Source organism: Pan troglodytes, chromosome 8 (assembly GCF_028858775.2).
Source record: "Pan troglodytes isolate AG18354 chromosome 8, NHGRI_mPanTro3-v2.0_pri, whole genome shotgun sequence".
Lineage (NCBI taxonomy): Eukaryota > Metazoa > Chordata > Mammalia > Primates > Hominidae > Pan > Pan troglodytes.
The window spans coordinates 85,528,729-85,552,533 of record NC_072406.2 but is presented as its reverse complement, the minus strand read 5'-3'; the positions used below and the strand labels follow the sequence as shown (position 1 = coordinate 85,552,533).

The window sequence follows — 23,805 nt, the reverse complement described above, 5'->3', positions numbered from 1 at the left end:
TGTTGCTCAGGCTGGTCTCGAACTCCCGACCTCAGGTGATCTGCCCGCTTCGGCCTCCCAAATTGCTGGGATTACAGGCATGAGCCATCATGCTCAGCCATGATTTCAATCTTTTAAAGTTTATTGATACTTGTTTTGTGGCCTGACATACGGTATACCCTGCAGAATGTTCTATGTGCACTTGAGAAGAATGCGTTATCTGTTGTTATTGGGTGGAATGTTCTATATATGTCTGTTAGGTCTAATTGGTTTATAGGTTGTTCAAATCCTTTCTTTCTTTCTTTCTTTCTTTTTTAGATAGAGTCTCGCTCTGTCACCCAGGCTGGAGTACAGTGGCATGATCTTGGCTCACCGCAACCTCTGCCTCCCGGGTTCAAGCAATTCTCCTGCCTCAGCCTCCCAAGTAGCTGGGACTATAGGAGCACATCGCTGCACCCAGCATTTTTTTTTTTTTGTATTTTAGTAGAGATGGAGTTTCACTGTGTTGCCCAGGCTGGTCTTGAACTCCTGAGCTCAGGCAATCTGCCCGCCTCAGCCTCCCAAAGTGCTAGGATTACAGGCATGAACCACCATGCCCAGCCCAAATCTTTTATTTTTTTATTAATCTCCTGTCTGGTTGTTTTATCCATTATTGAAAGTAGAGTATTGAAGTCTCTATTATTGTAGGACTATCAGTTTCTCCCTTCAATTCTATCAGTTTTTGCTTTATAAATTTTGGGGTTCTGTTGTATATGTTTATAAATGTTGTATGGGGTTCTGTTGTTATGTTTATAAATGTTGTATTTTATTGCTGTATTGAACCTTTTATCAATATTTAATGTCCTTATTTGTCTCTTGTACCCTCTTTTTATTTGAAGTTTATTTTGTCTGACAATAATATAGCCATCTCAGCTCTTTTTTACTATTTGTATGGAATATCTGATTTTATCCTACCTTTGACTTCTTTCTGTCCTTACATCTAAAGGGAGTATCTTGTAGACAGCAGATAGATGGATTCTGTGTGAGTTTTTCTAATCTAATCTGCCAGTGTCTGCTTTTTAATAGGAAAGTTTAATCCATTTACATTTAATGTGATTACTGATAGAGAAGGATTTACTTCTGCCATTTATCTGTTCGTTGTCTTCATGTCTTATTTTTTTTTGTTCTTCAGTTCCTTTATTGCTGCCTTTTTATATTTAGCTGATTTTTTGCAGTATGCCATTTGGATTTCCCTCTTCTTTCCTTTTCTGTGTATTTTTTTAGTTGTTGTCTTAGTAATTAACTTGGAGACAACAATTAGCACCTTAAACCTGTAACAGCTTAGTTTGAATACAAACTTAATTTCAGTACTATACACTCTGCTCCTATACATCTCCATCCCTCCCCGTTACATTGTTATTGTCACAGATTACATATTTATCTATTGTGTGTCTACTAACATAGACTTATCATTATTATTTTATGCATTTGTCATCAAAAAAAAGAGAAGAGAAAGAGGAGTTACAACTTGAAAGTGCAATAATACTGGTTTTCATATTTACCTTTACTAGTGTTCTTTATTCCTTCATCTGACTTCAAGTTACTGACTAGTGTCCTGTCATTTCAGCCTGAAGGACTCCCTTTAGCGTTCCTTATGACGTAGGTCCTGTTATCAAACTGTCTTAATTTTGTTTATCTGGGATTGTCTTAATGTCTTCTTCACTTTTGAAGGATAATTTACTAGATATAGAATTCTTTTACCTTTTCTTTCTGTAATTTTTGTAGAGACATAGTCCCACTATGTTTCCCAGGCTGGTCTCAATCTCTTGGCCTCAAGTGGTCATCTCTCCTCAGCCTCCCAAAGTGCTGGGATTATAGGCATGAGACACCTGGATATAGAATTCTTAGTTGTCAATTTTTTTTTCTTTCAGACTTTAAATATGTCATCTCAGTGACTTCTGGCCTCCATGGTTTTGATAAGAAATCAGCTGTTAATCTTATTGAGGATCGCTTGTATGTGACAAGTCACACCTCTGTTGCTGTTTTTGATATTTTTTCTTTGTCTTTGTGTTTTGACAATTTGACTATGGTGTGTTTTAGTGTGGACATATGAGTTTTTCCTGCTTGGAGTTTATTAAGTTTCTTGGATGTGTCAATTCATATCTTTCACCAAATTTGGGAAGTTTTGGGCCATTATTTCTTAAAAATTCTTTCTTCCCCCTTTCTTCCAGAACTTCCATAATGTGTATGCTGGTCAGCTTGATGGCATCCTATAGGTCTTAAATTCTGTTCACTTTTCTTCATTCTTTTTCTTTCTGTTCCTCAGACTGAATTATTTTAATTGTTCCGTCTTCAGTTTTGCTGATTCTTTCTTCTGCCTGATCAAATCTGCTGTTGAACCCTTTAGTGAATTTTTTATTCCAAATATTGTACTTTTAAGCTCCAGACTTCTTGTTTTTTTAAAAAATAATTTCTGTTTCTACTGATACTCTAATTTTGTTCATACATTGCTTTCCTTTTTTCTCTTTGTTTTGTCCGTGGCTTCCTTGAGCTTTTTGAGTGTGTATAGTAAAGTTGATTTAATGTATTTGTGTAGTAAGTTTGATGCCTGGGCTTCTTTAGGGAGAATTTCTATATTTTTTTCTTTGAAAGAGTCATACTTTTATTTATTTGTACTATTTGTATTTTATCATCGTTGAAAACTGGACATGTGGATACTATCATGTGGGAATTTTGGAAATCAAACTTTTCCCTTCGCTACGTTTGGCTGCTTTTTATTGTTGAAGGTGTAACTTGTGTTCAGCCAGTGTTTTGACAGATTTCCTTGAATGCCAGGATCTAAATACAAACAAAAACAAAACAAAAAATCTTTTCTGCCAATCTTTACAGATGGCTCTGTGCTGAGGCATTCTTTTAACATTTAACCAGGCCATTTATATTTCTGCCTCAGCCTTTTCTTCCTGCTTATACTGAACCTGTAGATCAATCAGTGGTGAAAGCATAGGGTTTTCTCTGGTCAACTTTAAGCATACATCCTGTCCTGGGCATACATGTGGCTTTCTGAATTTCCCAGTACACACAAGTACTTTTGAATGCTCTAATTTCCAAAGAAACTCTCCAGCTTTTCTTCTCAGGCTTTAGGTGGTCTATTATATGTCTCAACCATAATGCTTTGCCCCAAACAGCTTTGGGGATTTGATAACCTTACAATGTTTTTGAACAATACTTTTCCACCCTGTGTAGGTTTCAGTGCTTTTCCGCACTGAGTTAGGAGAAACAGAGATGAGTGCCTTGCACCAGTCTCTCAGGCAGTCCCAGACAAGCTAGAACAAACACAGTAATTTGAGAATAAGGTCTGCTCTGCTTCCTCCAGAATCAGGGACCAGTGTGCCACACTAGAAATCCAGGCTGCCACCTTTGAGACTGCTGCTGAGCTGGGGATGCAGTGTGCAGCGGAGCAAGAGCAAGTAAAAATGCCAGAAAGCTTTCCTGCGGATTTAGAATTGCCTTCTTCTGGATTCAGATTCTCTTCGTTACTGTAAACCTTTTTTTCCCAACATTCTAACAAGTTGGTTCTGACAGTTTCAGTTTCTGGTGTGTTTTTTTTTTTTTTTAAGTTTATCTGGAGGGATGGGAGTTTAGAGTTACCTGCTCGGTCATTTTGCTGACATCTAGACTTTACCTCTTGATGTGAGGAGCATTATACTCAAAGAAAGATGAAAGAAAATAGCAGCTTCTACCTTGGAGACTATTTATTACATGTATTTTTAAGACTTTAGATAAATATCCCCAAATTGCCTTCCAAAAAATTTACAGTTCTATAAATGATATATGAGACTACTGTTTCTTCACATATTCACCAACACAATACTTTTTTATTTTTGCTATTTTGATGGGGAGAAAAGTTTCTCATTTTAATTTTAATCCACATTGTAAATTGTGTAGTGAAACATTTTTACACATAATTATTAATAATTTGGAAGTTTCTTTTGAGAATTACCTGCTTATAATGGCACATTCATCTTTTATACCTGAGAGTTCTTGAGTTTTTAAAAACTTTGCATTTAGTCCCCTTCCAAAAATAATCAAATAATATTTACCATAAATGGGCCGGGTGCAGTGGCTCACGCCTGTAATCCCAGCCCTTTGAGAGGCCGAGGCAGGTGAATCACCTGAGGTCAGGAGTTTGACACCAGCCTGGCCAATGTGGGGAAACCCTGCCTCTACTAAAAATATAAAAATTAGCCGGGCGTGGTGGTGGGTGCCTGTAGTCCCAGCTACTTGGGAGGCTGAGGCAGAATTGTTTGAACCCAGGAGGCGGAGGTTGCAGTGAGCTGAGATCATGCCATTGCACTCCAGCCTGGATGACAAGAGCAAAAAACTCCGTCTCAAAAAAAAAAAAATTTACCATAAATGACATACAAAATAAAAGTGATAATCTAGAAATAGTCAAAAACTCAAAACAATGGAAAAGGAAGGCCGCATTAAATAGAGCTCTCATAAATAAGCATCAAATCTGAGCTGTCCAACAAAAAGGGAAGCCCTGTAAGTTATATAATTTTAATCATAAAGGAAGAAGCACATTAGTCACAAAAGAGACCACATTTATTCCTGGCATTAAATTCTAAAACAGATTTCTCATTTGGGCTCTTACATAGGGGAACACAGAGTGACAGTATAACAGTATCCTTAATGACAGTTTTACAACAAATACAGAAGCAATTTTTATGACTTTTATATCCTGAAACTTTTTATCCACTTATAGTACATAAAGTACTCTATATAGTACTTTAAAAACTGTGGTTTATCAATGTTTAAATGTTTTTGGACTTTTTTGTGAGAAACAGTTATTAGCAATAAGTTTTTTTTTCAAAGGCATTTCTTCTCCAAGCTAGGCCAAGTGATAAAATTATAGAGCAAAAGCTAATTAGAATGGCAACAATAGGCCGGGTGTGGTGGCTCACACCTGTAATCCCAGCACTTTGGGAGGCCAAGGCAGGTGGATCACGAGGTCAAAAGATCGAGACCATCCTGGCTAACACAGTGAAACACCGTCTCTACTAAAAATACAAAAAAATTAGCCGGGCGTGGTGGCGGGCGCCTGTAGTCCCAGCTACTCAGGAGGCTGAGGCAGGAGAATGGTGTGAACCCAGGAGGCAGAGCTTGCAATGAGCCAAGGTTGTGCCACTGCACTCCAGCCTGGGCAACAGAGCGAGACTCCATCTCAAAACAAAAAAGAATGGCAACAATAGAAAATTGTACTTAGGCTGGGTATGGTGGTTCACACCTGTAATCCTAGCACTTTGGGAGGCTGAGGCAGGAAGATTGCTTGACCTCAGAAGTTTGAGACTAGCCTGGGCAACATAGCAAGACCTCATCTCTGTTAAAAATAAAAAAATTAGTTGGGTGTGGTAGTGCATACCTGTAGTCCGAGCTACCCGGTGGTGGGGGGCGGTGGGGGTGCTGAGGCAGGAGGATTGCTTGAGCCTGGAGATCCAGGCTGCAGTGAGCTATGATCATGCCACTGTACTCCAGCCTGGCAACAGAGCGAGACCCTCTCTCAAAAAAAAAAAAAAAGAAAAGAAAAGAAAAGAAAAAAGAAAATTATAGTCAATACTTATAAAAGATTATTTGCCTTTGGTTGCAGGCTGAGCCTGAGGCATGTGTATACCAAACTGCTAAATCTATGTCACTGTATAAGAATATACCTAAATTTAAAGCAGTCTTCAACATATGAAAAGAAACTAAACTATTTCCGTAATAAAATAAATGCACATTAAAACTATGCTGAAGTACCTTGTTTTTTAATTGCTGAAATAAAAAAAGCTTGATAATTTATTGTGTTGTTGAGGATGTTTGGAAACAGGTCCTCTCATATAAGCTGGTGCGAGTATAAACTGGGTAAAATTCCAGTGGAGGGCAATTTGGTAATGCTATCTAAATACAAATTCATGGATCTTTTAACTCTTTGATCAGGTAACTCACTTCAAATAACTTGTCTTCAGATAAATATTGTTATCAAGCTCATCAATGACCACCACACTGTTAAATCCAGTGGTCTGTTCTTGGGGTCATTTTGACCTGTCATCAGCATTTAACTACTCAACCCTCCTTGAGGAACTTTCTTCACTTGGTTGTAAGGACACTATACTCTCCTGGCTTTATTCCTCCCTCCCTGGCCTTCTTTATCTCTCCAGCATCTAAATGTTGGAGTCCCCCAGAGCTCAGTGCTTGAACACCTTTTCTATCTATACTTATTTCCTTGGTTTCTATCTAGTCTCATGGCTCTAAATACCATCTATACACTGATGGCTCCCACATTTATATTTCAAGCTGAACCTCTCCTAATTCTCACATACTCTTTGGTCAGAGCCATAGTAGTCCCTCATCTGGGACTTACATGTAAGATGTAAGATATACTTAGATGTAAGTTTCCTTACATCTACCATTCTACCCTTCAATTTCTTCTTTTTTATTTTCTAATGATAGCTTTTTCGAGATATTATTCACATACCATATACTTCTCTACCACCATCACCTTTTCTTTCATTTTGTTCACCCATTTAAAGTATCCAATTCTGATCCCTTTGTAGTTCATAAGCGTGATGATTGGGTGTTCATGCTCATACATGAGCTGTGCCTCCCTCAAGCCTTGTTGTGACATCATCATATTACCTGTCCGATGTGAACTTAGAAAAATAAAAATAAAATAAAGTGTACAATTCAGTGGCTTTTAGTATACTCACAGAATTGTGTAGCCATTCCATAATCAACTTTATATATACTATCATTACCCCAAAAGTTGAAATCCCATGTACATTAGCAGTCATTCTCCTTTTCGTCTCAACCATCATGCCAACTCCTCCACCCTGAACCCCCAAGTCTAAGCAGCCGTTTATCTACTTTTTTTCTCTATAGATTTGCCAACTCTGGAATCATACAATATGTGGTGACTGGCTTCTTTCATTTAATCTAATGTTGTTAAGGTTTATTCATATTGTGGCATATATCAATACTTAATTTCTTTATTACCAAATAATATTTCATTGTCAAAACAGGAGCAAAAGACAGAGAGAGCAGGGAGGGAGTTGGGGGAGGTGCCACACATTTTTAAATGACCAGATCTTGCAAGCACTTACTCACTATCATGAAGACAGCACCAAGCCATGAGGCATCCACCTCCATGACCCAGACACTTCCCACCAGGCCCCACTTCCAACACTGGGGATTATAATTCAACATGAGATTTGGATGGGGACAAATATCCAAACTATGTCAGTTGCTTCCTCACTTCCCTCAGGTCTTTACTCAAACGTTAACGTCTCAGCGAGGCCTTCCTGGTGAAATATGCTCCTGCATTCCCCCACCCTCAACCCCCAATAGAGTCTGTCTGCCTTCCTGCATTATTTTTCTCTATGGGACATATTACTAGCATATTTATCTTGTTTGTTTATCTTATTTATTGTCTTTCTTTCCCTACTAGAATGTAAGCTCCATGAGGGTAAGAATTTTTGTCTATTTTGTTTAATGCTCTATTCCCAAACCTAGAAAACTACCTGATGGACAATAAGCACTCAGTATCTATTTTTATTTTTTTATTTTTTGGGAGACAGAGTCTTGCCCTGTGGCCCAGGCTGGAATGCAGTGGTGCGATCTCAGCTCACTGCACCTCTGCCTCCCAGGTTCAAGAAATTCACGTCTCAGCCTCCTGAGTAGCTGGAACTATAGGCACACACCACTACACCCAGCTAATTTTTTTCATTTTAGTAGAGACAGGATTTCACTATGTTTCTCAGGCTGGTCTCGAACTCCTAAGCTCAGGCAATCCACCCGCCTCGGCCTCTCAAAGTGCTAGGATTACAGGCATGAGCCACCATGGCTGGCCTCTCAGTATCTATTTTGAATGAATGAATAACATTGTCTCTGGAGAGGAAACTAGGAGGCTGGGCAATAAGGTTGGAAGGAGATATTTTGCTATACAGTTTCGTACCTTCTAAATTTTGAATAATGTAAATAGATTACCTATTTAAATAAATAGAATTAAAATTAGTAATTATGAACAGAGGTATATCATTACATAGGATCTAGTAAGAAAAATAGATTTTGTGAGTTTGATTGTGGACTTCAAGGTAGTATAATATATTTAGCAAGAACCTGAAACTAAAAGGGAGAAGAGCTATAACTTAATTCCTTCTAGGTTCTTGTAAGGGCTTCTGAAAATAGAAGGTAGAGGTTTTGACATAAGTAGTTTTGACATTGACAAAATGTGGTTTTTTACTCACATTTTGGATTAAGTTTTGATAGCATTATTGTAATTTAATGCAGCCCTATAAATTATGCCAAGAGTACACTTTTATTGTAGACGGGGAGGAAAGAAGAGGTTTTGCTTGCCTATTCCACTCAGATTTCCAAATCATTCTGCTTTCAGAGATGTTACTGAGTGCCTCTAAAATGTTGACACCCATTTCTTTCCAAAACCCCAGTCAAACAGCCCTTGTATACCACAAGTTTTTAAATACGTAAGGGTAAAGCCAGGGCTCAAATTAACCAAAAATACAACTTAGATACTCCCTGAGTAGCTGCTTCCTGACCTCCCTTCTGTATGGTCCGTAGCCATATACTTTGCTGTGGTTCACATCTAGGGTTTTACATGAGAGAATAGCACAGTGCTCAAGTGCAGTGGGGGAACAGACCTCAGATCTCCCCCACCCAGACACTTTGAGGGTAAGATAAAAGAAAATATACATCTGTAGATAATAAAATGTTTTTTAGTTTTTTAATTTTTTTTCTTTCCTGATACAGGGTCAAGGAAATGATTCCTCCAAGGCCTCCTCTTACCCGTCGGACAGGAGGAGCTCAGAAGGCAAGTGCCAAAGCCAAGTTGAAATGATAAGTAATAAGATATTGAGTGCATGCACTTGTTAATTGCATGGACTCTTTAATATGTCTTCCAGAAGGGGTGAAAACTTGTTTGAAGCTTTACGTATTTTCATTGCTGGTTCCATTTGTGATCAATGGCATATAGCATACAGTGTTTAATCTTTGGCTGGTGGTCTCTCAGCTGGGAAGAAAAGGGCATTTTACATTTAAAGTATTACTGGGTGTGGTGGCACGCACCTGTAGTCTCAGCTACTAGGGAGGCTGAGGCAGGAGGGTTGCTTGAGGCCAGGAGTTCAAGGGAGAAGTGAGCCATGATCATACCACTGTACTCCAGCCTGGGCGAGAGAGACCTTGTCTCTAAAACAAACAAACAAACAAACAAAGTATCATGGAACATAAAACCAAATCCAGTTTTAGACTTCCAATCCATGCTCTTGACCTCTCTGAGGCGTCTACCAGATGTTTTGTATTTTCTTAGGCAGTGAGTGACTACCACATACAGATCAAGAATATTTCTAGAGCCATTCTAGATGAGTACTACAGAATGTTTGGAAAACAGGTGGCCAAACTGGAGAGTGATATGGATAGTGAAACCTTGGAGGAGCAGAAGTGCCAGCTCAGCTATGAACTTAATTGCTCTGGAAAATACTTTGCTTTCAAAGAACAACTCAAGGTAAAACATTCACTTGTTTAATTACTCCATGGGTGTTTATGGAGCAAGTTCTCCACATACCCAGATCACATTTTCTCCTCTGATTATGTTCAGCTATACTCTTACCTTTCTTGGTGGGGCAAAGAGCTAAGTTCTCTACGATAGAGTGTCAGGAGAAGCTCCATTCTTTCAGTCTTGGAATAAATTATTACATATATTCTGAATGGGAGCTTTTAAGAAACTAATTATTCACTTGAGGCTGGGCCAGATTTTGTACCAGATTTCATTGTCACTATAGGAGGCAGAAACTCTGTCTGGTACTGACTCCATAATTAATTCTTCTTGCCTCTCATTCAAATCTCTCTAAAAAAATTAATTTTAGTTTTAAAATTAAAGACGAAACAGTTATCAGAAAGGAGGCCTTAATCATTAGGACTAGAGTAGCATGTCTTGAGTTAGGATACATTTAATTACTGGCATTACATTTTACTTTTTAAAATTCAGAATGTATGAACAAAAACAAAAAACTCCAAATCTTTCCCTAATCTATAGAATCACTAAAATTTGAGAAATAGTTAACTTAATAATCATTTCTTGAATAATAATGGCTAACATTTATTACATGTTTGCTGTTTTCCAGGCCAATTTATCAATGCTTCATATTTTACTAATTTAATCCATATAACAATCCTATAAAGTAGGTGTTGCTCATTTTATAGATGGGAAAATGCAATATTAGTTGGCTAAGGAATTTGTCCAAAGTCACAGAGATAGTAAAGATCAATGTTGGGATTTAAATTCAGGCAGTCTGGATCCAGAACTCACATTCTTAACTGCTACACTACACTGCCTTTGTACACACATTTACTATGTGTCCTGTACTGTACTAAACAGATATAAAGAAAGAATATGGAAGTCATAGAGTGAAAAACAACAAATGTCCATGGAAGCAAGAGGGCATTCTCAGCAGGTGGTGTCATCATGTCTCAGTTTGACTCTTGGTTCCACATTTACTAGTTGGGTGACCTTGAAACGTGACTTTATCTCTCTGTGCCTCAGTTTCTTTACCTAACAACAGGGATGAGGTTAATATTATCACATATGGTCATATGAGAATTAAATAATATAATGCATGGATTATAAAACCTGGCAATAATGTTACCTTAGTGGGGAAAAAAGGAGAAGCTGTCCTGGCTATAGCAACATGCTGTGTTTATATTTGTACAGCATTTTAAGCTTCTATACTTGTCTCTCTTTGGCTTCTCAATCATCTTCTAAAGTAAAATAATAATACCAGAACTACATATCCTCTTAACAAATGAGGAAGCTGAGGTACCAACGTGTAAAATAATTTATGAAGTTGTACAGTGGCAGCATTAGAACCAGAATTCCATTCTCTGGATTCTCAGCCCAGCCCTTTCTCCCTTTCCCCTTTGAACCATATGGCCACCATGAGACATAATGCCTAAACCTAATGCTCAGATTTTCTTCAGCTTTATGATTCTCTTCATATAGTATGAGCTCTGCATTGCTTCAATTAGTAATGATGGTGATGTTAAGGAAAGAAGAAATCATACAGAGTATGTTGATTGGGGGAAATTTGGAGAGCCGATAGTCTACCACCCACCAAGGGAGAAATCAATCACTTTCTGAAATTTTGATCAGCTTTAGACCAGAAAGCCCTAGAGAGACCCGTGCTCGCAGCATGGTGCTGGACTGTATTATCAGATGGGTGATCTGTGTGTCTTGCAGCATGCTGTGGTAAAGATTGTGAGAGATAAATACTTGAAGACAACATCATTTGAAAGCCAGGAGGAACTGCAGACATTTATCAGTGAGCTCTATGTGTTCTTAGTAGATCAGATGCATGTAGCCCTAAACCAGGTAAGTGTCAAGAACTGAGAGCACTTTCTTTTCTCTGTAGAGCATCAGAGTCTTCTATGAATGATTCCTTCCTTTGTTTATTCAACGAATATTTATTGAAGTGTCTGCTCTGTGCTAGGCACTGAAAACACAAAGATGAGTAAGAAACTGCCTAAGCCTAATTAGTTTAAGACTAATTTTGGAAAAAAACAAGGAGATATGCTCTTTCAATTTCCTAGAAAAATAAATTTCACAACTTTAAAAAATGTGATGGAATTGTCAAAAATAGATTAAATAGGTTGCATAAATTGTGAAATGAAAATTATCATTCTATTTATTCTGTGAACAGGTACAATTCTTAATTTTTTATTGAAGATCATAAAAGCAGAGAAAAACTTTAAGTTTTCAGATATTATACCCAAATGACAGTGACACTTCAAACATGCCTTTTCTGTTTGACTGGTGGTCTGCTGTCCCACCCACTTTTCTGTTTATATTTGTAAGTCTTGCATCTTGCCTTCATTTGCTTATATTTATTTGTATTCAGGGGTAGTTTATTTGAAACCAGTGACAAAGTCACAGTCTTTTTGTCCCCTGGTAGTGTCTAACCATCTGTGCCTCCTCAAATTCTTTATTCTATTTGCTTTTCCCTTCCTTGTTTTTCTTCTCTACCACCATCACCTCTTGTTTCACTTTGTTCTGTCTTCCTGGAGAAGGTAGGACAGGAGTGTCCAGCATCAAAGGATTAAGAGAACAGTCCTGCCTTGGGCATGGATGATTTGATTTGAAAAGCAATTGAGAGTGGAGCATGAGAAAAAGAAGTTTTGACTTTTTCCTCACTAGTAGTTGGGAGCAATACATTGAATTATTTTACACTGAGGTATAATATGATCAGGTTTACATTTGCTAAAACACTCAGCACTATGGAGGATGAGTTAGAGGTGACAAAACTGTGATGTTAGTTGATTATTGCATAATAAGGAGGAAAAAGTTTAAGTTAAGTTTAAGTTTCAATGGGTAATTGATGCCATTCAGTACTTCTTGGTTGATACTAAAAAGAAAAGAAAAACATTAACCAGGACATGGAATGCAATTATGAGTAAATTTGGTGGGAGGCAGATGGTACTGAATTCGCTTTTGAACATAGGCTCTAGTGGGGTTTTGCCCAAGACAGAGATCTGAGCTAGAGATGAGATTTGGGGAGCTATGAAATATGGATGCTATGGTCATAGATGAGCTGCCTGAGAAAAACATAAGAGAGAAGAGAGCTGGCAGTAGAACTCTAGGAAATACCAACATTTAAGGAATGAATGAAAAATTGAAAGAGACAAGTGGGATTGTTAAAGAGGCAAAGAGCCAGAGACAATGGTGTCACAGAAGCCAAAGGAAAAGAATTTTAAGGAAAAGTGGTCAACATTGTTAAATACTCCTAGGAATTCAAGAAAAACAAATCTAAAGTCTTCACTGGATTTGACAATAAGGAAGTTATTGTTAACCTTTACATAGCAATATTATTGGGCTAATGGGGGGATTCAAATTATGATGAATTGAGTAAATGAGCAATCAAGAAACAGATGAATATAAATTCAAGTTGGATGACGAAGGAAAAAACTGGAAAAGTAGTAGCTAGAAGTTATAGGGATTTTCTTCCCTCCTTCCCTCCCTCCCTTCCTCCCTTCCTCCCTTCCTTCCTTCCTTCCTTCATTTCTTTCTTTCTCTTTCTCTCTCTCTCTCTTTCTCCCTTTCTCTCTTTCTTTCTCACCCAGGCTGGAGTGCAGCAGTGCAATCGTGGCTCACTATAGCTTCAACTTCCCAGGCTCAAGCAATCCTGCCACCTCAGCCTCTCAAGTAGCTGGGACTACAGGTGCACACCACACCTAACTAATTTTTGTATTTTTTTGTAGAGATGGGGTTTCACCATGTTGCCCAGGCTGGTCTCGAACTCTTGGACTCAAGCGATCCACCAGCCATGGCCTTCCAAAGTGCTGGGATTACAGGCATGAGCCACCCGCTCCTGGCCTGGGATTTTCTTTTTAAGATGAAAAAGACTTGAGCACATCCACAGGTTTGGGAAAAAGTCAGCAGAGTGGGAGAAGCTGAAAATTGAGGAAAGAGAGGGGATAATTGATGGCAGGCTCAGGGTATACACCTGGGAAAGGACCAAGAATTTAAATGGAAGGATTAACTTTGGAACAGTGAAGGCTGCAATACCTCTTTCTCTGAGACTGAAAAGAAAGCGATACAATAGATCCAGAAATAAATAATTTAGCTAGGGAGTATAATAGTTGAGGGATTTCTTACTTAATGATTTCTATTATCTCTGTGAAGTAAGGTCTTTACTGAAAGTGAAGGAGATGAGGATTGAATGAAAAACTTGAAGAAAGAGAAGAAAACTTAGATACTGCAAAGCATTATGGAATATGCTGCTAAGCAAAGACAAATACATAGATTACTAAGGGTATTAAAGGTCTCCAGCTAAGACTGAATGCCACAAGAGTTTGTGGCAGCTTAGATACCAATCTCTGTGTCTATGCAGTTTTCCTTAGGACCAGTTAGCTGCTCTTGTCTTGGAATGAAGAAGTCAGATTGTGCTATTGTTTTAATTTGAGAATTTTCAGGACAAATGCAGGAGAAGGACAAGGATGCCTGAGATGAAAGTATGCTGGTGAGAAAGTAGCCTGAGTGGGTTATCATGAGGTTCAGACTGATCCATCTGGGAAGTGATGGGCTTATTGGAACTGAAGGAAATAAAGTCAGCAGTTTTCAGTGGGCTAAGTAACAAAAAGGTGGAAGACAAGACATGGAGTGTTGGTTCTGGGAGTGGGATATTAGAGTATTCTGTTTTGGGTGTAGAAGTGCATCGCTGCAGGGATTTGGGGGTCAAGATAATCAAAACTAAAAAGAACAGGACAAAAGCATTAATCAATGATCAGAAACTCTCTTTGGCCTATCTCAAATTTGGCTTTACTGTCCACATTTCTTAGCAATTATCCTTATTAAAATCACTGATATTATTTTGACTTCTAATTAAAGAATTTTGTGGACTCTTTCTTGACCATAGCTTCTGACTCAGGAGATTCCTAATTACACCAGACCTGCTCTCCCAATCTTTGTGTATAGGATATATTCTTTTTCTGGTTTTCCTCCTACCTTTTTGTTTCCTTTGAAGGATCTATCAGTCTATATTTCCTACTAAAACTATAGATTTGGCTTCTAAAGGTTTACCCTTAATCTCCTGTTTTCTTCAATTTAAAGACCCTAGCAAGGGCTTGCCAACCTTTTTCATGTCATGACACAAAAAAATGATAGTATTTGTCATATACACTACAGAAAATGAAGGAAGCTGTTTGAGGTCAGAGGTGACTTGCATAGGGACTATGAATGCCCTGAGGGTTGAGGCAGTTATTTCTGCCCTAAGCAATTTTTACTTACTTCCATGAGCTCAGACTGTTGGTATTCAGATACCTGAGCTTCTCCTTCACCCTTGACATTTCTCTCCTGGTTCACTCTTATTCTTTTACTTTTTTGGCAAGACTGTCATTATAGACATCAATCAGTAACATTTTAGACGTCATAACTGGATCTCACATCGGATTTATGCTTATGAAACCTCTCTACTTGTAATTGTTTCATTTTTGTCTACCTAACATCTTGACATTGACAAGACCATGCCAGATGATGTCCAAGGCACTGTTGCAACCATTTATATAAGCAGTGAACAGCTTCAACTCTTTGCATTTGAAGCAGAAGTCAATGAGAACTTTGAGATGGCAGCAGCATATTATAAAGAGGTAATTAAACATCTTCCCAGTGATTGTTACTATTATTTGTGAAATATGGGCATAATAGTAATTTTTGATTGTTTAAAATCCAACTTGATTGGTGAAAGGGTAGACACATAGAACAATAAAGTCCAAAAATAGGTTCCCACCAATAAGATCATTCAATTTTTGACAAACCTAAAAGAAATTCAATGGAGAAAGGATAGTCTTTTCAGTAAATAGTGTTAGAACAATTGCAAAAAATAAAATAAACCTCAACCTTAAACATTTTACAAAACTCAACTCCAAATGGAACATATATCTAAATGTAAGATGTAAAACTACAACACTTTTAGAAGAAACATAGGACAGAATCTTGACCTGGAATCAGGTAGAGTTCTTAGACGTGACACCGAAGCATGATCGATCAAAGAAAAATGTGATAAATGGATAACTTTGCTCCATAGAGCAAAGTTAAAAACATTTGCTCTATGGAGGTCATAAGAGAAAGAAAAGGAAAAGTACAGATTAGGAGAAAATATTTATAAAACATATGTATGACAAAGGATTTGTATCCAGAATATAAAGCACTCTCAAAACTAAAAAATATTTGCACATAAGCATTCATATGAGTACCTATTTTTAATTATTTTGGCTATATACTTACGAATGAAATTGCTGAGACATACGGTAATTCTGTGTTTAACTTTTTGAGAATTTTGAGGCATTTCACTGGGATTTTGATAGGGATTGCCTTGTATCTGTAGCTTGCTTTGGATAGTATTGACATCTTAACAATATTAAGTCATCCAATCCATGAACATGAAATGTCTTTCCATTTATTTATGTCTTTCTAAATTTATTTAAGCAATTTTTATAGTTTTCACTCATCATGAAGTGCATTTTTCAGATTTGTAGATAAACTTATATTTGCCATCTGAAGATTAATGCAGAAATTATTATATATGGTTGATATACAATACAATGAATCTTTAGGCTCCCAAGGTATTAGATGAGTTTAAAGTGACCAGAATACTGACACTAGGAACAAATAGCTTGATGATTCGAATTTTTAATTATATTAATACTTTTTTCAACCACCTACTAAAGGCCAGAACAGTGATTGCACTAGGCATTTGAGATTCAGTGATAAGCAAAAAAGAAGTCACAATCTGTGCTTTCATAGAACTTACAGTATTTATAGTGTTTACCATGTGATGTTGTATGCATAAAAATAGGACATAGTATCACAATAACCTTGGCTCTCCTGATGCTTAGAGATTGGTCCGTGAGCCCCAGAATCTGGATCACTGGTTGGACTATGGTGCCTTCTGCCTCCTAACTGAAGACAACATCAAAGCACAAGAGTGTTTTCAGAAAGCCCTTTCCCTCAACCAGAGTCATATCCACAGGTATAGGTGGAAGGGAGATGAGGAATCAGTGGGAAGGAACAGATAAGTTTCTACGTGAAATTGTCTTGGTTCCATAAATGTGACATGGGACCGTGTTGTTAATCATGTTGGTGATCTTTTCTCAGCTTGTTGCTGTGTGGTGTCCTGGCTGTCCTGTTGGAGAACTATGAGCAAGCAGAAATTTTCTTTGAGGATGCTACTTGCTTGGAACCAACTAATGTTGTAGCCTGGACTTTACTTGGTAGATATTTTCTTGTAATCTGAATGTGTTTTCTCCCCATTATAAGATTTTCCCTTTTTCCTTTCTCTTCTTCAATGGCTCATCATGTAGTTCTTAAACTTTGGTAAAATATGGGAAAAATAAGTGAAATACAATTCTTTAGTATATGATAGTGGGAAAATAGTCGTATGTATTTCAACATTTTTCTTTCCCCAGGTTTGTACTATGAAATTCAAAACAATGATATTCGAATGGAAATGGCATTTCATGAGGCCTCCAAACAGCTTCAGGCACGGATGCTTCAGGCACAAGTAACAAAGCAAAAGAGCACTGGTGTTGTAGAAGACACTGAGGAAAGAGGGAAGAGAGAATCTAGTTTAGGCCCTTGGGGAATCACAAATGGTTCTGCAACAGCAATCAAGGTGGAAGCCCCAGCAGGTAGAGCCAGGGAATAGAGGTGAAGAGTGGCTATTAGAAAAATTACTGCCAGGTGTGGTGGCTCACACCTGTAGTCCTAGCAACCTGGGAGGCTGAGATGGGAGGATCACTTGAGCCCAGGAGTTCAAGGTTGCAGTGAGTTGTGATCATGCCACTGCACTCCAGCTTGAGTGACCATAATCCCATCTCTAAAACAAAATTTAAAAAATAAAAAGAAAAGTACTGGCCCTAAGAACAGAAGCTGGCACATGGTAGGCACTCAGTAAATATTTGTTAAATGAATGAATACATGGAGTTTGAGTTATTTCAGGGATACCAGGAAAAACTCTGAACTTCTAAATATTTCCTCATTCATATGATTAGTGGTCTGAAACTTCTACTGTTGAGGTTCAATTGTTTTAATCTTAGAGAATTTACTGTCTTTAAAAGGGGCACCATTCTAACAGAGTAAATTTCATTTCCCCCCCTCACTTTTCTCTCTACCACATAGAGTCCCTCTCTTATGATTCTCAAATGTATTTATTTATGTACTCCCTTTCCCCTGCTGTTCTGTGATTCTCTTTTCCTCCAGTCATTCTAATGTGTGGTATGTGTGTTTTTGTTTGTGTGTTCCTTGCATGTGTGTATTATTATTTTGTGTGCCTACATTTTTTAACAGTTTGAGGTGTAATTGACATTTCAAAAACTGCACATATTTAATATGTACAATTTGATAAATTTTGACATATGTACACAATCAAGAAAACATCACCACAATCAACATAATGAACATATTCATTGTCCCTAAAATTTTCCTCATGCCCAGTTGTGGGCATCTCTTTCTCTTGCTCCCATTTCCAGACAACTACTAATCTACTTTCTATCATCATAGATAAGTTTGCATTTTCTAGAATTTTTGAATTCTAGAAAACACCTGGAATTTTCTAGAATTTCCAGAATTAAATAGAATCACACAGTATGTACTCTTTTTTATCTATGCATAATTACTTTGAGATTTAAACATGTTGTTGCTTATATCAATATTTCATCCCTTTTTATCGCTAAGTAGTATTCCATTGTATGGATATACCACAATTAGTTCATCCATTCACCTGTTGATAGATACCTGTGTTGTTTTTAGTTTGGAACTATTAAAATAAAACTACTATGGACATTCATCTACAAGTCTTTTTTCTTTTTTTTTTTTTTTTTTTGAGATGGAGTCTTGCTCTGTCACCCAGGCTGGAGTGCAGTGGTGAGATCTTGGCTCACTGCAACCTCTGCCTCCCAGGTTCAAGCAATCCTCCTGCCTCAGCCTCCCAAGTAGCTGGAGCTACAGATATGTGCCACCACACCTGGCTAATTTTGTATTTTTAGTAGAGATGGGGTTTTACCATGTTGCCCAGGCTGGCCTCGAATGCCTGACCTCAGGCAATCTGCCTGCCTCGGCCTCCCAAAGTGCTGGGATTACAGGCATAAGCCACCACGACCAGCCTCTTGTTATTTTTAATATGGATTTTGTTAGTAATTACCCCATTCAACTTGCATTTTGTTTATTTGCATCCTTTGCCTTTTTCTCTTGATAAGTCTTGACAAAGGCCTAACATAATCTTTTCAAAGAACCAGGTTTTGGTTTTGTTACTCTTCTCTATATATGTTATTTAAATCATTGATTTGCCAGGCGCGGTGGCTCATGCCTGTAATCCCAGCACTCTGGGAGGCCGAGGCAGGCGGATCACAAGGTCAGGAGATCGAGACCATCCTGGCTAACATGGTGAAACCCTGTCTCTACCAAAAATACAAAAAATTAGCTGGACCCGTGGCACAGGCCTGTAGTCCCAGCTACGCAGGAGGCTGAGGCAGGAGAATCGCTTGAACCCAGGAGGCAGAGGTTGCAGTGAGCCAAAACCGCACCACTGCACTCCAGCCTGGGCAACAGAGTGAGACTCCATCTCAAAAAAAAATAATAATAATAAATAAATTAATTAATTATTGATTTATGCTTCTAAAGTTTAAGTGTGTCTCTTTTTTTGAGTTTGAAATGTTGCTCTTTTTCAGTTGATGTTCATCATCTTTATGTAATCATAACAATTTTTTGTTGTAAAATCAATTCTATTAGCCTGGATTTAATATAAAATAGAGCCTGAGTCAAGAATTTAATGCTAATACTTTAATTAGAAGAGTTAATTTCAGAACAGGCAGAGTGAGGAAAAAACAGTAAGAGAGGCAACAAAGGATATGAACCAATGTAAGGTGACACCTTATGTCTACATTGGCCATTTCATTATGATAAACTGCAAAATTCTGCAGCTGGTTGCTTTGCAGGTAAACTTGCTTAGTCTTGTGGGACATCTCCAAGCATTCAGGCTATATAGGGAAACCATGACTGAATAATATGGGAAGGAAGAAGGAAAGAGAATCTGTTATTTTGTCTCTTTTCTTCCGCTGGTCAAAATTAATCACCTGTGGAGTTAATTGGACCCATACTTCCAAGTTCTATAGTCTGGTCCATTTGGTACCTGCTTGAGAAGTCATATGCCATACCCTAAAGTGTAGAATTCTGTCCAATCCAGAAGTGGTGGGAAGAGCCAGGAACTCAGATTATGTGGCTGGTTGAACTAACTGTCCTACCAAGGGGTCAGGGAGGGCCTGGCTCTCTTTGGTAAAGAAATAAGTAGTTCCTAGGTAGTAGGACTCCATGAACCCAAGTGCTGGCAGTCAGCCTTAGCAGCAGGACTGTGACTGGGCCTCTCATAGAGAAGTAGTTGCCAAAGTGCCTGATACAGAGCATGCACCTGAAGGTCTATGGCATTGACAGAACCTGAGATATATTAGACAGGTAAGACACATCAATATCAATGTTTATATTATTATTTCTATAAACATACTATTCTCTGCTGAGCCACTTTCTGTATTTTTTTGTTCTTTTATAGCTTTATTTTTCCAAGAACTAAAAATTGCCTAATTTATTCAGAAAACTTAGTATTCTGTGTTCCTTTTGCCTTTTTCCCCCGCATGCTTCAAAAGTATTGTCAAGTGCCCATCAATGTTTTTGATATGTTTGGCCGGGCACGGTGGCTCACACCTGTAATCCCAGCACTTTGGGAGGCCAAGGCGGGTGGATCACCTGAGGTCAGGGGTTCAAGACCAGCTTGGCAAATATGGCGAAACCCGTCTCTACTAAAAAAACAAAAATTAGCTGGGTGTAGTGGTGGGCACCTGTAGTCCCAGCAACTCAGGAGGCTGAGGCAGGAGAATCACTTGAACCTGGGAGGCGGAGGTTGCAGTGAGATCAGATTGTGCCACTGCACTCCAGCCTGGGTGACAGAGCAAGACTCCATCTCAAAAAAATAGATAGATGATAGATAGATAGATAGATAGATAGATAGATAGATAGATAGATAGATGTTAAAATGCATCAGTCCATTTTCCCCCCCCTAGAGATATTTCTTCCTCCAAAGCCTTCTATCTTCCTTCTTCAGTTCTCAGTGCTTACCCTCTAGGCCTGATGGGTAACTCTTCTCCTGGGATGTTCCTTTGCTGTGATTCTGAAAATCTCCTTTAACTTCAAGATGCATCATTTCTTGGATTCTGTGCCTTCCTCTTTCATACTTTGCTTCCTCATTTTGGTGGAGCACATCCTCCAGAAGCTTCCTAAGAAAAGTATGAGTAATAAACATATTGAGGCCATGCATGCATAAAATAAGTTTATTCTACAATACACATTAATAAATAATAAAATAGAAAAAATATATTTGCATGTATCACCTAGGATTAAGAATATTTTCCTACATAATCAAAGCATCGTTTTTTCATACACATAAAAATGTAGTCATGTACCACATAACGTTTCAGTCAATGATGAATCACATATGTGACAGTGGTCCCGTGATATTATAATACTGTATTTTTACTGTACCTTTTCTATGTTTAGATACACAAATACTTACCATTGTATTATAGTTGCCTCCAGTATTCAGTACAGTAACAGCCTGTACACATTGTAGTGTAGGAGCAATAGGCTCTGAAATTCCCATTTCATCACTTTTATTATAGTTTACTGTTCTCTGATTAAATTCTTAATCTGACCTTTATCTTCTTGATCACAGTGACTACTGTTGGGAACAGGCCCCCAAATCTGGCCATAAACTGGCCCCCAAACTGGCCATAAACAAAATCTCTGCAGCACTGTGAAATGTTGTGATGGCCACAACGCCCATGCTGAAGGTTGTGAGTTTACTGGAATGAGGGCGAGGAAACACCTGGCCCACCCAAGGGGGAAAACTGCTTAAGGCGTTCTTAAACCACAAACAATAACATGAGTGATCTGTGCCTTAAGGACATGTTTCTGCTGCAGATAACTAGCCAGAGCCCATCCCTTTGTTTCGGCCCATCCCCTTCTTTCCCATAAGGCATACTTCTAGCTAATCCATAATCTATAGAAACAATGCTTATCACTGGCTTGCTGTCAACAAATATGTGGGTAAAACTCTGTTTATGGCTCTCGGCTCTGAAGGCTGTCAGCCCCAATTTCCCACTCCACACTCTCTATTTCTGTGTGTGTGTCTTTAATTCCTCTAGCGCCACTGGGTTAGGGTCTCCATGACCGAGCTGGCCTTGGCAACTATAAAGTTTGTGTCCCAACCTCCTGTGGCACTATTTATATTTTCTCTCCTTTTTATTTGTTTTGGTTCATATTGTCAGGTATCCTTGTGTGTCTGGTTATTTTTAAATCATATATATGACACTCTTGGTAAACTAATTTAGTTTGAGGGATCAAGAGGATTTTTTTGTTTGTTTGTTTGTTTGTTTTTGAGACGGTGTCTCACTCTGTTACCCAGGCTGGAGTGCAGTGGTGCGATCTCGGCTCACTGCAAGCTCCGCCTCCCGGGTTCACGCCATTCTCCTGCCTCAGCCTCCTGAGTAGCCGGGACTACAGGCACCCGCCACCACGCCCGGCTAATTTTTTGTATTTTTAGTAGAGACGGGGTTTCACCATGTTCGCCAGGCTGGTCTTGATCTCCTGACATCATGATCCGCCCGCCTCGGCCTCCCAAAGTGCCGGGATTACAGGCGTGAGCCACCGCGCCAGGCCAAGGATTTGAAGATGACTTATAATTCCTGTGAAGGCCTATTTCAGTTTCATCCTTTACTCTTAGAGTGTAGCTCTTTGGTATCTCAACTCAAATTCCTTTTGGTGGTCATTGTCTACCAGTGTCTGCCATACACATCCTTGAGAGTCAATCAAAAGTAAAGTTGAGCCTGCCAGACTCTCAGTCTCACCCTTGAAACTCATATACCCATGCAAGAAAATATAGTTTCAGGCCTGGTACGGTGGCTCATGTCTGTAATCCCAGCACTTTCGGAGGCTGAGATGGGTGGATCGCCTGAGGTCAGGAGTTCAAGACCAGACTGGCCAACAGGGTGAAACCCCATCTCTACTAAAAATATAAAAACTAGCCAGGTGTGGTGGTGGGCGCCTGTAGTCCCAGCTACTCAGCAGCCTGAGGCAGGAGAATTGCTTGAACCCAGGAGACAAAGGTTGCAGTGAGCCGACACGGTGCCACTGCACTCCAGCCTCAGCGACAGAGTGAGACTCCGTCTCAAAAAAAAAAAAAAAAAAAGAAAATATAGTTTCAAATGATGAACTGAAACCCTGGGTTTCTGCATTTCCTAGATGTGAGCTTAGAGAGTCTATCTGGTTAGCTCTCTGGTATATTCAAGCATGTTTTAAAAATATATATTTTGTTCACCTTTTCTGGTTGCCCTCAGTGGGAAATTGGTCTGAATGACCCAGTCAATAATTGCCAGAAGCAGAAGTCCTTCCCATCTACTTTTCTGTCCTTCAAAGGTTTTTTGATATTTCTTGTAGTTTACTTTTCCTCTTCTGTTTTCTTCATCTTTGTAGGTTTATACATTTTAAATTCTCATTTTAGTGAGATTTTCGAAATAAGAATAAGGAAATATACATACATAGCCTATCTACTCTGTTTAACTGGAAGTCTCCATCTTCTTCATCTAGACTCATAGCCCATGTCCAACACATTCTTCTGTTGGTAATTCAAAATAGCCCAATCTCTTGCCTGCCTTAATTTAACCTAGTATTGTATTTCTCTACTTCCATATATCACTAATGGAGCAATGTACATGTGTTCCATTTAATTTGTCTCAGTTTCTTATATATCTAATTTACCTACCTCTTGTAATTTAGTTTCCATTCTATCAGCTGAAATCACATTTATAAGACTAATGTTCAATTTACAGTAATGGAAGCAGCATGAAGTGGTGTGGCAAACCCTCTTACAAGTTGCAAGTATAAAATATTTTTTAAAACAGTAATTTGAAAGTGGGCCATCTGGTCTCTGTCATAAATAATCAACTCTGCTACTGTAATGTGAAAGCAGTCATAGATGATGCATTTAAAAATGGATGTGACTGTGTCCCAAAACAACTTTTTTATATATATATATAGGTGGCAGGTCATATATGGCCCATAGGCTATAGTTTGCAGCTCTGTCTTAACAGCAACCATTAAAAAACAAACCACAATTAGATATACTCTAATACACTATAGATAAGTCAAAATGGGATACTAAAAAATGTTCGCATAATTCACAGGAAGGCAGAAAAAGGAAAATAGTA

The 23,805-nt window shown here is 38.4% G+C and overlaps 2 protein-coding genes and 1 non-coding gene across 13 annotated transcripts in view; 2 read left to right on the top strand and 1 right to left on the bottom strand.

Annotated features, from left to right (window-relative positions):
- Positions 1 to 23,805, top strand: part of CFAP70 (cilia and flagella associated protein 70) — a 125,474-nt gene that overhangs the window by 70,752 nt on the left and 30,917 nt on the right. For all 9 annotated transcript variants that reach the window (XM_054660235.2, XM_054660234.2, XM_063780749.1 and 6 more), the window contains 7 exons: positions 8,761 to 8,825; positions 9,321 to 9,511; positions 11,243 to 11,374; positions 15,019 to 15,144; positions 16,393 to 16,526; positions 16,652 to 16,767; positions 16,963 to 17,184. In XM_054660235.2, the coding sequence (XP_054516210.1) occupies positions 8,761 to 8,825; positions 9,321 to 9,511; positions 11,243 to 11,374; positions 15,019 to 15,144; positions 16,393 to 16,526; positions 16,652 to 16,767; positions 16,963 to 17,184 (986 nt within the window). The remainder of the gene's footprint in view (positions 1 to 8,760; positions 8,826 to 9,320; positions 9,512 to 11,242; positions 11,375 to 15,018; positions 15,145 to 16,392; positions 16,527 to 16,651; positions 16,768 to 16,962; positions 17,185 to 23,805) is intronic.
- On the top strand, positions 6,540 to 6,643 carry LOC112204691 (small nucleolar RNA U13). The gene has a single exon (XR_002938358.1). It is a non-coding gene; the product is annotated as a small nucleolar RNA U13 (small nucleolar RNA).
- LOC107966746 (putative uncharacterized protein DNAJC9-AS1) overlaps positions 16,290 to 23,805 on the bottom strand; it is a 45,004-nt gene continuing 37,488 nt past the window's right edge. For all 3 annotated transcript variants that reach the window (XR_010146636.1, XR_010146637.1, XM_063780775.1), the window contains exons 6-7: positions 20,660 to 20,817; positions 16,290 to 17,094 (exon numbers count right to left, since the gene is read on the bottom strand). The gene's annotated coding sequence lies outside the window, so the exon portion shown is untranslated. The remainder of the gene's footprint in view (positions 17,095 to 20,659; positions 20,818 to 23,805) is intronic.